The 17,176-nt window shown below is 37.7% G+C and overlaps 1 protein-coding gene across 4 annotated transcripts; it reads right to left on the minus strand.

Annotated features, from left to right (window-relative positions):
- Positions 1 to 104: 104 nt before the first annotated feature.
- Positions 105 to 16,522, minus strand: ARL5B (ADP ribosylation factor like GTPase 5B). Of its 4 annotated transcripts, XM_042025764.1 has the most exons (8): positions 16,325 to 16,521; positions 15,881 to 16,133; positions 11,590 to 11,677; positions 8,960 to 9,020; positions 7,667 to 7,814; positions 5,968 to 6,051; positions 4,179 to 4,330; positions 105 to 2,088 (listed from the first exon to the last, which is right to left on the minus strand). In XM_042025764.1, the coding sequence occupies exons 5-8, from the start codon at positions 7,808 to 7,810 to the stop codon at positions 2,040 to 2,042; spliced, it is 429 nt and encodes a 142-aa protein (XP_041881698.1). In that variant the 5' UTR covers positions 7,811 to 7,814; positions 8,960 to 9,020; positions 11,590 to 11,677; positions 15,881 to 16,133; positions 16,325 to 16,521; the 3' UTR covers positions 105 to 2,039. The 4 variants fall into 4 exon arrangements, with proteins under 4 accessions (XP_041881698.1, XP_041881694.1, XP_041881697.1 ...); XM_042025760.1 differs by lacking the exons at positions 11,590 to 11,677; positions 15,881 to 16,133 and having other exon boundaries at positions 16,325 to 16,522; XM_042025763.1 differs by lacking the exons at positions 8,960 to 9,020; positions 15,881 to 16,133.
- Between the last annotated feature and the right edge of the window lie 654 nt (positions 16,523 to 17,176).

The following is a 17,176-nucleotide window of genomic DNA, read 5'->3' on the forward strand; positions in this document are numbered from 1 at the left end:
AGTGCTCTTTGTAGGTATTCAGGAGTACATTCTGAATGACATAAAAACAAACCTGAAAATAAATCTAAATTGCAAACTGGAATTAAATCACCAAACAAGAAACATCATTCATACTATCATTTTATTTTTTTCCTTTATAATTTGCTTCCCTAAGAGCAAAACAAACCTTATTTTCACACATTAAAACAGATGAACATCAGAGCAAACAGCTTTAATACCAGATTTTAACCTCGCTTTGCATTCGTATTTTTTTTTAATGCACTACTTTTTGCTGATTTTAATTATTTTCTGAACACTTTGACTTGACACTCAATGTAGTCTTAAATGTAACTTTTGCTAACTGGCATTAATACACAACTTCATTCAACCAATCACTGTTTCCACATGTATTCAAAGTCTTTCCAACACTTATGACAACATATTTGCTGATACTTTAAAAATTTCATTAAGTTTTATTTAAATAAAATGGAAGCAAATTGGAATTTACAAAGCTTAAGATTTTATTAAAGAAAACTCGGTGTGCTTTAATTTCTGGAACAAGATTTAATAAAAACATTTTGTCATCAAAGGCCTACAGTCAGTTTGCAAAATGGTTCTGGTAACCAAACTCCATATGGCTTTTAGGCATGCAGAAGTGCAGAACAGTGCTTCTGGAAAACCTGCCAAGCATTTAGATACGTTGGGTACCTGACTGCTGCTGGGACTTTGCTAGGAATTGGGTGTCCACTATTGGTTTTGATTTGTTTGGTTTTTTTAATCCTCATGTGGGGTTTTTTGGGGTGATTGGTGGTTAGGTTTATTTGATACCTAATGTCTCAATTAACACAGTGTCTTTAGATTTCTTTAGATTTAACTTAATTCCCTTCAAATTGAATTAACAGTTACTGGGTCCAATCTTTCACCACCTGTTTTTCAGATTTCAGGTGAAGAAATCTAACTCAAACACCGTCAAAAGTCCTCTGCTCGTGCAAATAAGACCAAAAACAAAAATGAAGACAAAATAATTTCTCTGCAACAGAATCTGAAAAGGTATGTGATAGTAGGTAAATAAAGGTCAAGATTAGCTTCACTCTGAAATCTACAGATACAGCACCATGGTTTTATTTATAAGTCTGCCTTCCCTTTTGATTTTGCATTCATTTAGAAAACAGCCCTCTCACTAAAAGGTGAGGAAGGCTCATGTATACAGAATTTAAAATTGTAACAGAATTTAAAATTGTAACTGAATACAGCAAGTCTACACATAACACTGGCTGCTGTGATTCCAAATTTATTACCAATTTACCTTTGAAAAGGTATTCAAGTTCTTAATGACTATACCAGCACTTAGTAGCAATATTTTTATGCACTGTACAGAGATGTATCTTCAAGTAGAAGAATATCCTAGAACTACATACCACAGAAACTGAGACTGAAACAGATTTCTTTTAAGGCAGAAGTTCCATTGTGTATCAGATTAAAAGCCACCACAATATTAACTATAACTAATTCATTAGGCATTTTAAAATTTGCATTCATAACTATTAATTCTCGTGCTGGCTAGAACTCTACTAAAGTTCCAGGAAGTGCAGCTGGAGAGATACAGTTATCCTTTGAGGTTAAAGCTATGGCAGAGTGAAGTTAACCTAAACACTACTTTTAATTATTAAATAAAATGTGCTCATTTAAGTTAGTAATTTATACAACTATTTAGAAAGAGGAAGTATGAAATATTGACAATGACAAAACAGATTTTAAAAAGCTATCATCGAAAAAGTTAGAATTCATATTCAGAGGAATTTCAATGCTTAAAAACAGATTCACATATGTTCATCCAGTTGAAGATTAGTGTATTAAAAAAAGTTAAGAAAATACTTTTGTGTTTCAGTTCAACTGCGCTTGATTCAAGCACAGCTTAGAGGTTGGCTGATATAAATTAAACATGGTCACTGCCTCAGCAGCCGAAAGTACAGAAAAATGTACATGTTCACAGGATAAATAGAAGTCTCTTCTTTTGGAGGAATTGAAAAAAAAAAGCAAAAAAAAAGCAAAAAAAAAAGCTATCTCACTCCAATACGGGAGGTCATCCACTCCAAGCCTTGGCATAACCTGAAAGATAAGAGACGTTATAATTGGTACTAGCGGTATTCCAGCATCTTGAAGGTATTTTCTACCTGTTTTTATGTGTCAAAGCAGCTACTTAAAATAAATTAGATCATCTGGAAATGGGATTGAAAGCTGAACAGAGCAAATAGTGTTTTAAACTAAGTCTACTTATGCTTTAGCCACATGAAAATGGTCAAGCATTCTATTTCATTGAAGCTTGGCAGTACTGCAATTTTTTTTTCCTTGTAAACCTAAAAGACACTATTCTTAAATGCTTACTCATAAGTACATGGAAACAAAAACCTTTTTATTTTTCTACAGAATGCTAGACCTTTACACACTAATACTAAAAGATAAAGGGCAGGTTATCCAGACTGAATTGTTTCATTAAAAGACAGCAAATCAAAAATTCTAAAATCACATTACAAAATTAAAAGTATGCTTATATTGAATACTAGGACTGCATGGGATCTAATCTGCTTCCTAACTCAATCTGCATCTCCATTTAAAGTCTTCCATTTCAGAAGACAGACTTTCCTTTGATTTTGTAGGGATCTAGTTACCTAGTTTATACCTCTTTGAGCTTTACCTTCATACAGTAAATCAGGGTTTAGCTATCCAAGAATTGCTAGCTTCACTCACACGGGGCTGATCCCCCCAGATTCCTGTCAGAATTGCTACCACCAGGGGCACAATGCCAATTGGCAACATCCAAATTAGTATGTTTTATGAATGAAAATCATGCAGTGATACCCACAGGGGCCACTGGAACATCTTGGAAGAGACAAGACTTTTTAATAGTAGGCAAGGAAAGATGTAGCATCATAGGGCTCATTGTTTTTCCATCAATTGTTTCAGCAGATCAGAATGGAAGACTCAGGTCACTAAGTTCATCTCACTACTGTCACAGTCTAAAGTATTCTAAATATTCACCCCTTTTTGGTTCACAATACAAAGAAGCAGCCTAGGATGGCCACTGTTTCTAAGCTAAACTTCGTATTTATTAATTATTACTTTCCTTCAAATGTCAACTTGGTTGAAGATCTTAATAAGTACATAAACTGTGTATTCAAAAGTGACTAGCAAAGTTGGTAGCAGGAAAGTAGAGTTAACTCTTAGAACAAAACAATACAATCCAAAGACCTCATGAAAAAAAAACCCACTTTGTTCTAACATATTGCACCCCAAGGAAGTTAATGCCACCATTCACTCTACAAGATATCTCCATGACATTAGACTATACTTCATGCTAGAAAGTGAGGTAGATGCTTTCCCTTCCCAAATACTCAGTTGGATTCACTATTTTTGATGTCACAAGACCACATTATTGTAAAGGTTGTGTAACAGAGCCAAAAAAACCCTCTAAATATCACACATAACAAGACTGCCTTAAAAATCAAGATGAAAAATTAGTACACTTCACACCATACAAGCAAGTCATTGTCCAACTTGTTAAAAGGTATCCAAAAATGTTTTTTGGTCTTTACAGACTAAGGATCTAAGGCTAGCCCAGCATTTCATTTTAGTAATTGCTGGCATAAGGTATACATATTTCAAAATTAGCTATACTAGCCAGATACAAACAAAATGTTTAATATTGGTAACAATTTTGTTTTATGACAGATCTATGTAACTTTTCATCAAAAAGTATGTTTCAATGCTAATCAAAAAACCCAACCAACCAAATAAACCCCAGAACACCTCAACCTCCCAGCTTAGCAGCTTCGTGTAGTTTAGAATATAAAGGAAGAAAGAAGTAGCTTATTTCTTTAATACAGAAAGACACACAAGAGTAAGAGAGTAGTACAGAGAAAGACAGCTATGTCAACAGCTACATACTTAGATGGAGGGGTGGTGTTTGGTTTTTGATTTGGGGTTTTTAACAACAAATGGAAGAATTTCGTATGAGTTTGGAGTCTGAGCTATGAGAAAAACCACAACGTTCAATTAAGAAAATGAAAAATTTAAAATGTCCCTCTGACTGCAAAGTTCAGAAAATATGAACTTTCAGAAAATCCATGTTGGTGTCAGCAGGCTTCTAAATCAGTATTCTCATTTACCACCAATTGCCATACTAAGCAGTAAGCACTTACCCTTCTCCTGTCAAAGCACAGCAGGACTGAATGTGCCATGGGTGATCCTTTATGGAGCTGAGGGTGAGGTATGCAGATATCTCAGCAGCTGTCATGCAGCCCTTCATGTCCTGCTTGTTTGCAAAGATGAGAACCGCAGCCTTCCGTAAATCCTAGAAATGATTTACAGTACTCATAATAGTTATTATACAGAACTAAAAGGCTATTGTGCTAACTTCATTTCTTAAAAGAACTGTATCCAAGCTCATCTACAATTACACAGGAGCATGGAGTTTTTACATGACTTACTGCACTAAATACTCATTGCAGTAAGACTGAAAAAACTAATTTATTCAGAAGCGTTCACCACCACAGAGAATCAAACTGTAATGTATTATATGAGTATCCTTTTGGTGTTGACCACATGTTCATACGTAACTAATGAAAGTCTTGTCAAAATACATTTTATAATGCTCTAAGCCAGTGGAATTATTTCTGGTTAAACATTCAAAGTCTTGCAATAAATACTATTCAAATAGAAAAGCCTGCTAGATATCACTCCCTTGAAATTGCTTTCAACTTCCTTAAAGAAGTTCTGTATTGATTAAAGCAGTAATAATTTAAGAAAGTTTTCTGAATTCTTACAAGTTTAATCCTAGTGTTCCAAAAAGGGAGCTCTAATAATGCTGCATCAGCTTTAATAACTAATTAAAATTGTTTTGTTTCAGTATGGAGTGTAGCATTCCAAACAGCAATGAGATGAACTGGAATGTATAGCTTTAAAAGTGCAGAAGGGTAAACAAATGTAATACTCAGGAAGCTGACAGTTGCAACTAAAAGTGTTCAATACATTTCAGTGCATATTAAATTTTGAGAATGTTTTTCTACCAAGAGAAAAAACAACCCAAAACAAAAAGGTTTATGATCTACAGCTGAAAATTCACCCCTAAAAGTAGTCCAGTCTAGGCCTACCAACTGTTTTCAAGAGATGGTAGATCACGATTACCTAAGAGTTTCAGACTGGAAACTAAAAAACTACATGGGAAAACTTCACCACAATAAGTAATTTTTCCACCTTTTTTGGTAGTGAATTTACTCCTTACTATTAGACCCAAACTACAATTAATAATAAACTGTAAATCAAAAACTCACTTATGTGAAACACAAGTCTCTCAGAGAAATGAACTTAACAGTATTACTTGCATTGTAATAAATCCTTTTCTTTCAAAATGAGGGAGAATATTTAGATTTAAAACAACCTGAATTCAGCTTCAGAGTGATCACAAAAGGTTTTAACATACTTTACCTACGCCAATGTACAAGTTAATTTAGGATGTTTGAGTGAGTTGGCCCAATTCTGAACAGTCGCCAGGACAACATATAATAAAAACAGAACCAAATAATTCTGAACGAAAATGAACTGAAATTAATTTACCCATAGTATGATATATGCTCCTTAATTTTAAGGAACAGGATTAAAAAAAAAATGTTTCTTTAAATTCTAGCCATTTAACTGAAACAGTCAGTGCAGTAATAGCCGGTTACACTAATATGAAGCATAAGATATTCCACAAGTTCAGCATTTGCAACCTAAAGACTGATTTGATTCCAATCAAGCAAGTCCTATTAGAAGAGTACTTCATAATAATTTTTCTGCTTATTTACAACTTACATGGTTTTAAAATGTGATCAACAGGCATACACATTCTCAGAATTTTTTTTCTGATGGTATTATTTTTGTTAACATAGGAAGCATGAAATGTTATTTGACTGTTCTCAACAAAACTATTATCCCAACTCCCCACCATACCTCATGAGCCAGCATTGTATAAAGTTCTTCTTTTGTTATAGAAAGTCGCTCTCTATCAATGCTGTCAACAACCAGAATGATGACCTAGAGAAAAACACCAATAGTATAGTATGTAAATATAAACTACAAATTACAGAAAGCACATTTTCAAGAGACCACTACCCCAAGTCTTCCTACAGAAGAGACATACACTTTCAGAGGACACTAGAAAAGAGAAAGTGACAAAAGGAGAAAAGAGAGACAGTAACAAAGAAGGAGAATTAGAAATCATTGCTGTAATTCTCCAATGTATGCTCCAAATCACTTGGCCTTATAAAATTAAAGGGATTCATTAGCCATTGAAAATGACCACAAAGTTTGGTCACAAATGACCACATGAAAAACTTTGTCAATTTAATGCTGCTGTGACTTTGAGATGCCCAGCAGATGAGGAGGAACAGTAATGGAATTATTCAAGAGGGAGGCTAGGATTAGCATAGTAAACAAATCTCTTTCTTCCTCAACTGTTTCCAGCAGGCAAAGCTTCTAAGTAAAGGGTAAGATCTTCTTTCCAAGTACTAGAAGGCACTGGATTTCAAACACTTACTAGATAGAATATGAAGAACATCCCAAAAGTATCAGGAAAAGAATATATACATCACTCCAAATTCCAAAACCAAAGATACTCAAGGGGTACATGCCAAGAACATATTGCAGAAGTCTCTTTATCCTCATATGTGTCTTAGATGTAGCTGTACTTTTCCAGATAAAATAAAAAATTAGTCTAAACTACTAGAGATGATGGTTGAGATATCATCACCAGGCTTACAGCAGATCTAGGACGGATCACTGATCTCACCTCTCTTCAAGAGGAGTATAAGAAAAGATATAGAAAAAGGAAAAGATAAAAAAGGTAATTTTAAAGGAGGATGGAATACTTCTATAATGAGTATCTAGAAGAGGTCTCTGCTTTCAGTAGAAATGGTAAAAAATGAAGTCTGTAATATCTTACATCAAGGTAGGTGTCTCAAAAAGAGTCCTCAGAGGTTATATGTGCCTTTTTGTATTGATAACCTCTTGGCCTCAATAAGACTGTCATAAAAAACAAACCCCAAAAGTAAACCAGTGCTGAATTCTACTCCAACCTTTCCAGCAACAGTAGCTGTGCCAGTACCTTAAAAACAGTGCACAGCAAGACTTTCCTTCCTCCTTTGGATAAAAGCTACGAGCTGATGAGCTTTTAAAATACTGCTGCCTAGGCCTAGAGAAAGTCTCATTCCTCGTCCTTAATTATCATTATTTCAAAACCATTTCACACTGATGTACAGAAGTCCAGCTGACCACTACAAATCATCACAAAATTTGCAAATTACATTGCAAAATTTTCTTTTTAAACTACTTAAAAAAAGCAAGTAAAAAATCTGATCTAAAATGTATTTTTTTATCATTTGATTGCCTAGGAAAAAAGTCTTAATTTCACAGTTTATAGCATAGATCAAATAGCATTACTGTAAAGTATACGGAAAAAATACTTCAAATGTTACCAGAAAAACGGCTGCATACCAGAGATACCCCACACTTTCTGAGTTTATTCTTCCTCAATAAAATTTAACATCAATACAGCTGCCATCTTTACAGAAGTCTACCAATATTCCTAATAAATGAATATAATTTCAAACAAACTTATTCAATTTGCAGATTTGAAAACATTGTCTCATACCTCTGTGTTTGAATAATAGGTATTCCACGACGACCGTAATGATTCTTGCCCTCCAATATCCCACATTAAGAAATGAGTGTTTTTCATCACTATTTCTTCTACATTGCTTCCTATGGTTGGAGAAGTATGAACCACTTCATTCATTAAGCTAAAGGAAGCAATATCATACCATAAGGACCAATCAGCAAAATCTACAAGGCTTGTTACAGCTGAATTATAACAATTTTTTTGTAGAAAAAGTAAATATGTGTAACTGATTAAAAAATATTAAAAATTTAGGCATATTTTAAAAAAGCTATATATTTGAACTTTAGAAAGGAGTCATGCTTAAAGAAATCAGCAATGAAAAATAAGCACATAAAAGGCATAACAAATGGATAAGCATCTGTGTTTTAGGAGGACTGTCTTTTTAAAGGACATTAACAGACACTTAAAACAGTTGTTTTAAAGTAGGAGCTACCATTCTCAAGATCCCAAATATAACCCCCAAATATAAATATAAATATAAATTGGAATATAATATTATCAAAGCACTCTACTCAGTCACTCAATATTAAATCCCAAATGACTGTTTGGTTACAAAGCCAAAAAAAATTTCCGAATTTTCTGAAAATTTCTCAGTTTCACTTTTAAGCTTGCTCAAAAATGCTTATGAATAAAAAGTCTTTTTGGAAAGCATACTATGCTGCTTTGATATCCAGATATATGGGTATTAATTTAGTTACACCTTCCTCCTTTTCCACAGTTACAATAGTAATTATGGTCCTAACAGCAGTCTTGAATTTATCATGGCTATTCCTGTAATGCTGCCAAGATTTGGGTGCAATGATGCTATTGAAAATGAGAAAGCTAGGACCCGGGCAAGAGGAAATATTATTTTTAGGAATTCTCTATCACAAGTTTTAGACACTGGAATTGAGAAACATTTGGAAACATTTTTGGATTTTTGCAGAGCAGCTAGAATTTCCATTAATTTAAAAATCTTTCCTGCAGTTACTGGCAACAAGATTATTTCTATGCTTACAAATTGAGACAGGCTTTCATGGCAAAAAAATTAAAGTTCACTTTGTGCTTGAATGTACAATTTTGTTATTCAATTTACAGTGCAGTTTTAAAGCACAGCAGTTTCTTCACTTATCCTTTAAATATTTGCTCTGCCTAGAACAACTAATACCATTAATGTATGAAGTGTGATTTGGAACTTTAGAGATTCCACAAGGTTACAAAGCTGAATTTTCCATGATTAAACAGTGACAAAATACAAACAGAAAAACAATTAGCTCATATACTTAAAACTGGTAAAGAATAGTAGTCTTTCCAGCATTATCAAGTCCCACTATGATTACTTTGTGCTCTGTGTACACAAAAAAAATTTTAAAAAGACAATAAATTAGTGGAAACAGCAATAATTTTAATTCTGGTTAATCACTCTCCCTTACTGAAGAAAGCAACTGCTTGTTTCTCTTATTTCAGTATGTTACACAGATTAGTGGTATCTTCAGGACAGAAAAAAAGCCAAACAAAACCACAAAGCCTCATCTTCTCTTGAGACTACAGTTTCAGAAAAGTCAGCACTGGAAATCTAATAAAGGTACGGTTACTAATGATTACTTCATTTACAACATCTAGTTTTAGAAAGAAAAGTACAATGAAAAAATATAATTCATAGCAATGAACACCAACAAACATCCAAAGACTGCAAAAGATATTACCCTAACATTCAAGGCTCAATAATAACCATTTGTTAAGGTACCATCATCATTCACACAGTAAAACCTGAGAGGAAACTGTATTTTGAATAGGCCACAAATTCTAACTTTGCAACTTCTAAGCTGAAAAGTCACAGAATGATGGAATAGTCAAGGCTGGAAAACACTTCTGGAGGTCATCTGGTTGAACCTCTTTGCTCAACCAGGCCCATACAGCCAGTGGCCTAGGACCATGTCCAGCTGGGTTTTTAATATTTCCAAGATGGAAACTCCACAGCCTCCCTGGACAGCTTGGGTCATTGTTCAGCCACCCTCACAGTGAAAAAGTGTTTCCTGATGTTCAGAAGGAACTTCCGTGTTTCAGTTCATGCCCATTGCCCAGTCCTGTCATTTGCACCACTAAGACAAGTCTGGCTCTGCCCTCTTTGCACCTCTTTTTCTCATATGTGAGATGCTCCAGTCCCTTAATCACCCTTGCAGCCCATGACTGAACTCTCCCCAGTACGTCCACTACTCTCTTGTACTGAAGAGCCCAGAACTGGACACAGTACTCCAGGTGAGGCCCCATCAGTGCTGAGTATAAAGGAAAGATCACAGCCCCCAACCTGCAGTAAATTCTAGTATACAGAATAGTGATCTTGCAATTGCTGCAATGTTATTTTTTTCCAGGCACAGAGGAAGCAAAACAGAAAACAAACAAACAAAACCAGCAAAATAGTCCTCCAGAATTTATATGCTTCTCTGTAAATAATCCCTCTTAGAATTTCAAATCCAGAAGCACAACCACTTAGGATGGTGGTTCTTTTGCTACATGTGTGAAGTTACAACATACTGATTCAATTACTGACAAAGAAAGCAAATCAGTTCAGAGGGAAGAATCTGCAAATGGATTCATAAAAATTCTGTGAACAAGCTCACTTTTAAAGAGATAATATTTACAATTCTAGGGCCCTTATTCCAAAGCAAAACATGGTTCACAGTTTAAAGACTTCCTACAAAATACCACATTTGATGTACAGAATCCAGTAAGTTACTAGAGCAAAAGATCTATCATAAATATCAAATTGGTGGGTATTTTTCCCCCACAAGCGGGTGGTTTAAGGAAGAATTGTTTTGGTTTAAAATCTATTTATTTATAATAATCTACATCTTTTTATACTGAATATTACTGTAATAAAACATTCTCTTGTATGGAACTTTTATAAGTTTTGCTATGCAATAGGGTTATAACAGATGATAAAATCTGCTTCTTTGTGCCAGTTCTCCTACTACTGCATCGTGTCAATACATTCTAAGGAAAGAACATTTCCTGGCTGTAAATACAGGAGTACTTCTAGCCCCATTAACAGCAGCATCAGTAATTAATGACCTTTCCCAATACATAAATAGTATGAAATCCTCTATTTTCAATGCTAATAAATCATGCCTAGCTTGGCTGTCCATCTCTTCTTCAAATTTAGTTAAATTTAAACAGCTTTCAAAGGTCAAACAGAAATACCCTTCTGTTGTTTTCAAACCACACATGTCAACTATAGCCAGGAAGAAGATGATTCTACTTTTGCAGCATTCTGTTTGAGTTATTGTCAAGAAAAAAAAGAAATTCCAGTCAGGAATTACTCTGCCCTGTCATCTTCTTATCAGAATACATCATCTTAGGCATGAATGATTGGAGTGTCGGATGATACAACATCACACTACTTGAAGTAATGAAGAAAAAACCTCCATTGAGATGACTGCTTTTAAAAGCCACTGAAGTGTGAATCAGCACTAACTCGAAAAAAAGGCACAGCTTATCTGTGTTACTTCATGGTCAAATGGTGTTTCATACAGTGATTGAATAAGCACAAACAATAAACAGTCACACAAGTGTTAATTAATGATGATCTTGTCATGAAAATAGTAAGGTGAAATCATGGGTATCTCATACAAGTAGCAGATTCCAGAACTATAGTAATGGAAAACTCATCACTTACAAACATATTCAAAAGTTGAATTTCTGTCTAGTTTGATGAAAATACAGAAAATTTACACATAGATGTGCATTAGAGGAAAAACATGTGAGCTTAAAAACTACCAAACTAAGACACAACAGAATTTTAGCAAGACAATTACTTGTTTACAAGCGCAGCTAGTAGAAGAGAGATGTCACATTTAGGAAGAAGGACAGTTACGGGGTAAACCATAGGCAGTGATTTATTTGTGTTCTGTACTTACAGACTAACCAAAGTTTCTCCCTTTCACTGGCTGGTATTCAAACACAGTTTAGGTTGTATTCATGAATATCTTCCCAGTCCACCATGTTCTTGGCAAAAGAAGAAGAAAATCCATAACAAAGTTAAGAGAGCAGAAGAGAAGAGTCTTTATTAATCAGGCAGGAATGGGGAGGGAAAGTAGAAAAAGTAGGCATATGGAGGGAAAAAAAGAAAAGACAGTATTAGACTATTCCTTAAAAGAATCCAATGACTTTTTGGTTTTATCAACCATTTCTAGCACACTGTTTAAAAAAAATAGTATGTAATACTGTTAAAAAAAATCCCTGGCAGTTTAGTATTACAAAAACACAGGACAGTGAAGATTATCTTCTTGCAGATGTTAGAAGAAAGACATAATACACTCTTTTCTTCCCTTACTCATCTATATTTCTCTGTTGTAAAACAGCCCAAAACTGAAGATTCACTTCTCCCAACATGCCTTTTCCTCTATTTTGCAAAAGGTAAAAATAAAAATGAAAAAAATTCTAAATACTTTAATGATGAGTCTTCTAACATATTTGGAGAAAATGACTACTGGAATGGGTACCAATACTTTCCAGGCTGTGAAACAAAACTTACCTGGTTCCAAAGAGCAACAATCTTGGAGGCCTCAGAGTTGAAGACAGAATGCTGAAGGTCATAATTATGAAGACATAATTCTGAAGGTCGAAGAGGTTTCAATACAAAGACTCATTTTGTACACTAAGAGCTACCTTAGAATCTTCTCTGAAGTACAAAATAACTGTTAAAATACATCTTGTATCTCCAGACCTCCAGAGCAACCTGTAAGACTCTGAATAATTGCTGTTCCAAATATAAGTAAACCCCAGATTTGTATGCTTCTTAAAGAATTCTATCAGACACATACAAAAAAATAAGGTATTGACAAATGTCAGTTACCTTTGTCAGGGTTGCTGACATTCACTTCCATTTTTTAACCCATAGTTTTATTAAGAGCAGTTTTGATAACACTGATGGAATGATCAATCAAGCAAGTTTTACTCAGACATATGTTAACACAGGCACTAACTTAATTGCTCCACCATCTATTCACACTACTACATGTTGCTTAGAAGAATGTGCCACTTGACTACTGAATCATAGCTTCAGCAGGTCATTTGTGAACTCTTGATTTTTTTTTAACTTCTAAAAGTAAGTTACTAATAAAAGTAAGTTCAATCTGAACTTAGATCACTAAGGTCACCAGGTCATGCTTCAGGGCATGATATTTCAAATGAAAACAATACTCGGGCAATATTTTTGGTCAATTAAAAAAAAAAGAAAAGGAAAAATTATCAGGAATCCATTAGATAGTCACATAGAAAAATGACAAAAGACTATTTTAAAGGCCATTGTTTCTCTTACAAGTAAGCATATCTCTATTTCAGTTCACATCATTCAATTACTATTTGATTATGAGACAATATATATTGAGAGCTGAAAGACTTAGGCACACCTCATCCCCCATGCTCTACTTGATAGAACACAGATGGAACTTTTCAAATCTTTGCTTTGTTTTTTGTTTTTCCTTTTGCCAGTATCAAGTGCTGCAGACTATCACACAACTAGCCCTGAGAACTGATACCATGCTCCTCACATAGTGGAACCTACTTGCACCTTTGGAATACTCCTTCTATATAGCCAAAATCAATGTGTAAGTTAACGTCTTAGTCTGCTCAACAAGCAGCTTCACAGGACAGCCTGTGAATTCTCTAAGGAGTTGTCAAGATTTGATGTAACTAGAAGAGCAACCAAAATCAACTCAGAAATTACTATGCTTTATTATTAGTAACAATATTATTTAGCGAAAATAGGTGTGTAGTTGGAGACTAATTTTCCATTAGGTCAAAAGTTTATGTTTGTAGCAAATTTTCTAGAATGAAATTTCAAATTTGGCCAGGAAAAAAAGCTCACTTTCTTTTCTGTGGTTACCACAAGAAGAGGTAAAAAAAAAAAAAAAAAACCACCAAAAACCAAACCCAAAACCAAAGCAAAAACCAAACAAAAGATAACTCCAGCACTAAACCAAGATCAGGACACACCCTAAGAGCTTCTTATTGGGATAAAAGCCAAAAATTAAATATTTAATGGTATTATCTCATCTATTTTAACTGTGAGACTAATTTTTCATTAATGCATACGAATGCACTAGGTTTGCATGGTGAGATTTTGATAGTGAAGAGGGCTACACAGTGCTTTCTGTGAGAAACTCCTAGAAGCTTCTCCTACATTTATGTAGCCAATGCCAGGCAGGGCCATCAGCAACAGGTGTAATGCCTCTGGGATAACACATTTAAGACAGGAAAAGGTTATTGCACAGATGCAACTACGAACAGAGGAAAGAGGAGTGAGAATATATGAGTAAAAACAACTCTGCTGACTCCAAGGTCAGTGCACAAGGAGGGAAAGGAGGTTCTGCAGGTGTCAGAGATCCACCTGCAGCCCATGGTGAGGGCCACATCGAGGCAGCTGTGGCCCTGCAGCCATTGAGGTCCATGGAGGAGCAGAGATCCACCTGCACCCCATGGAGGACCCCATGCCAAAGCAGGTGGATGTCCAAAGGTGGCTGTGACCCCACTGGACACTCAGGTGGGAGCAGGCTCCTGGCAAGAACCTGCGGACCCATGGAGAAGAGTCCACTCTGGAACAGGTTTGCTGGCAGGCTTGTGACCTCGTGGGGGATCCCTGCTGGAGCAGCCTGTCCCTGAAGGACTGTGCCTCATGAAAAGGATCCATGCTGGAACAGTTAGTGAAGAATTGCAGACCTTGGGAAGAACACATACTGGAGAAGCCCATGAAGGACTGTGTCCCATGGGAGGGATCCCACACTGGAATAGGGGATGGAGTCCACCCCCATGAGGAGGAAAGAGTGGCAGACAAGTGATGAACTGACCACAGCCCCAATTCCCTGTTCCCCTCCTGCAGGGAGGAGGTAGAGAACTAAAAATAAAGTTAACCCTGGGAAAAGAGAGGGAGGAGTCGGGGGGAGATGTTTAGAAGATTTGGTTTTATTTCTCGTTAACCTGTTCTGATTTGACTGGGAATAAATTATATTACTTTCACAAATTAAGTCTGTTTTGCCCATGATGGTAACTGGTGAGTGATCTCTCCCTATCCTTATTTCAACCCAGAAGCCTTTTGCTGTATTTTCTCTCCCCCTGTTCAGCTGAGGAGGGGAGTCACGGAGCTGCTTTGGTGGGCATCTGGCATCCAGCCAAGGTAATTCACAATGAAGAATAACTTTTCTTCCAGGAAATAATATACAATAACAAACACAATGTGTTTTCCTGAAGATAAATATTGACATCGTAAGCTACTATACAGGCAAATACTAAAAGCCACCAGTTATCTCCTGATCAGTTTTCTGCTTATAGGTCTCTTTGGAGTCTTAGGAACACTTCATGGAAGGAAAGGAGTTGCAGATTGCACTATTTGATGAAAACAAAAAAAAGTACTTAATATTTTTCTGGAGAATAGGGGAAACATTGAATCTTACTGAATAGGTTTGACCGTTCAGGAAAATAAGAAATTAGCAACAAATTCAGAAGACTTTGTTAGAAGACTTCAGGAATGATGTGATAGGATGGTGTATGCATGAGAAAAATAAATGATCTGGGATTGGGTCCAAATCCCATCCTATGAAAGACAGTTTGATACACAGATGTCAACGTGCACACACACTGAGGCTTTGCTCTGGTATCTACAGAATTAGAATGGCTTATGAGCAACCACAGGAACAAAATTATGGAAGTACATCAGGTGTATCTGCCTCCAAAAACTTGCAACAGAGTGTTGCACAAAAAAGTCTTATGTGCATCAAGAACTTTAAAGTGGAAATGAGGTACACATTTGGAAACTCGATGAGAGAACAATTAACAGTAACATCATTTTGCCTGCTCCAAGCTCAGGGCCTCAAGGAAAAAGAATATAAACTAAAAATTCCTTAACTATTTAATTTCCTAACCAGAGATGGCTAGGTAAACAAAAAAAAAAAAATTAGAACAAATTAACAGAAAACATAATTTTCTATTTTTATGATAACCATCTGAGGTAAAAGTGGTGGCAGATGCAAATTCTGAACTCTGGATTAGAACATGAGCCATCATTGGGGGGCTGGATGAACCGGGCAGGAGAGCATGGAAAGCGATACTATCCCCTTACGACCTTTTTATTTTTGTCTGGAGAAGTGATTTTCTTGGGTCACTAACTGTATTTAACTAGCATCATTGCCAAAACACAAACAGAATTTTTACCTCGAAGGCCCCTACATGTTTGGCGTTCTTCTTTTCCTTTTAATTAAAGACTAAAATAACATGATTTTAATAACAGATCCCGACTTAAAAAGCAGGATCGGCGAAGTCAAGAAGGACCGTCATCGTCCATCAAAGCTTCAGCAGTCCGGGCCGCCGTGGATGCCGGGCGCGCACCGCCTGAAGGGCTGCCCGGGGCAGACGACGCGTTTAACGCGGCCAGGGAGGAGGGGGAAAGGAGGGACCACCTCGGGACCTGAAACAATGCGACCCCAAGCATGAGGCGCCGCGGGTCCAGCGCTCACGGCGCGGCACAAAGCAAAGCTCAACTTTTGGCTAGGCGGGCCTTCAGGGGAAGCCCGGCGAGCGGCACCGGCCCCGAGCCCCCGCAGCCCCCGGGCTCCACTCGCCGCCCGCCCCGTCGCCGGCTCGGGCCCGAGCGCCCACCTTGGCTACCGAAGAGGCTCCACAGCTTGGCGAAGATTAGGCCCATGCCTGGCCTCGGCTTCCCGCCGAGTGCCCGGGGCACCCCGAGCTCACCCAGTCGGCGGCGACGGCAGCAGTAGCAGCGACTCCCTCCGCGAAGGCTCCGGCAGCGGCCCCGCGGCAGCGCCGAGCGGGCGGGCACAGCGAGGGGGCGGGCACGCGGCGCCGCCCCGCCCCGCCAACGGCCCGCGCGCGTCACTGCGGTGTCGCGGCGGGCGCGGCAGCGTGGCTGCGCCGACAGTGGCGAGGAGGCAGCAGGGCTGCTGGAAAGCCGAGGCGTCTGGGGTTGGGAGGACGGAGCCGCCCCGCAAGGGACGAATGCCGCGAGGAGAGCTTGGCCCCCGCCGCGGTGGCCGGTGCCGGGGTGGGAGGCGCTGGCAGAGCGCCAGTCCCGTCCCTGTGTCCTTCAGCCCGGCGGTGCTATGGCCGGTCCACGGCCTCTGCTGTTGGGAAGGGTTGAGGACTTCAGGGCAGGCAGTGCTCTCGTGTACATTAAAAGTTGTGAAAGCAGCGGACTCCCTTTCAGGGCTGCGCTACAGGTTTCTGTACTGAGCTCTTGCGTGGGTACCCACCCGGGCTTCCTCAGCAGCACTTTGGGCAGGGTCAATGAGCGAGCACGAGCTCAGCTCCGCCCTAGCGAGCGATCCGGCGGGCAGTTGGGTGCAGAAACGGTGCAAGTACAAAACCTGTTTAATCCACTCGGCAGAATTTCAGAAAACAAAACCAAACCAAAACAAAAAACCAAAAACAAACACCGAAACGAACAAAAAAAACCCAAAAAAACCCCCAACAAAACCCAAGAGATATCAGCAA

This window comes from Corvus kubaryi, unplaced genomic scaffold (genome assembly GCF_017639235.1).
Source record: "Corvus kubaryi isolate FWS band 111438036 unplaced genomic scaffold, C.kubaryi_AGA036_p1.0 37283, whole genome shotgun sequence".
Lineage (NCBI taxonomy): Eukaryota > Metazoa > Chordata > Aves > Passeriformes > Corvidae > Corvus > Corvus kubaryi.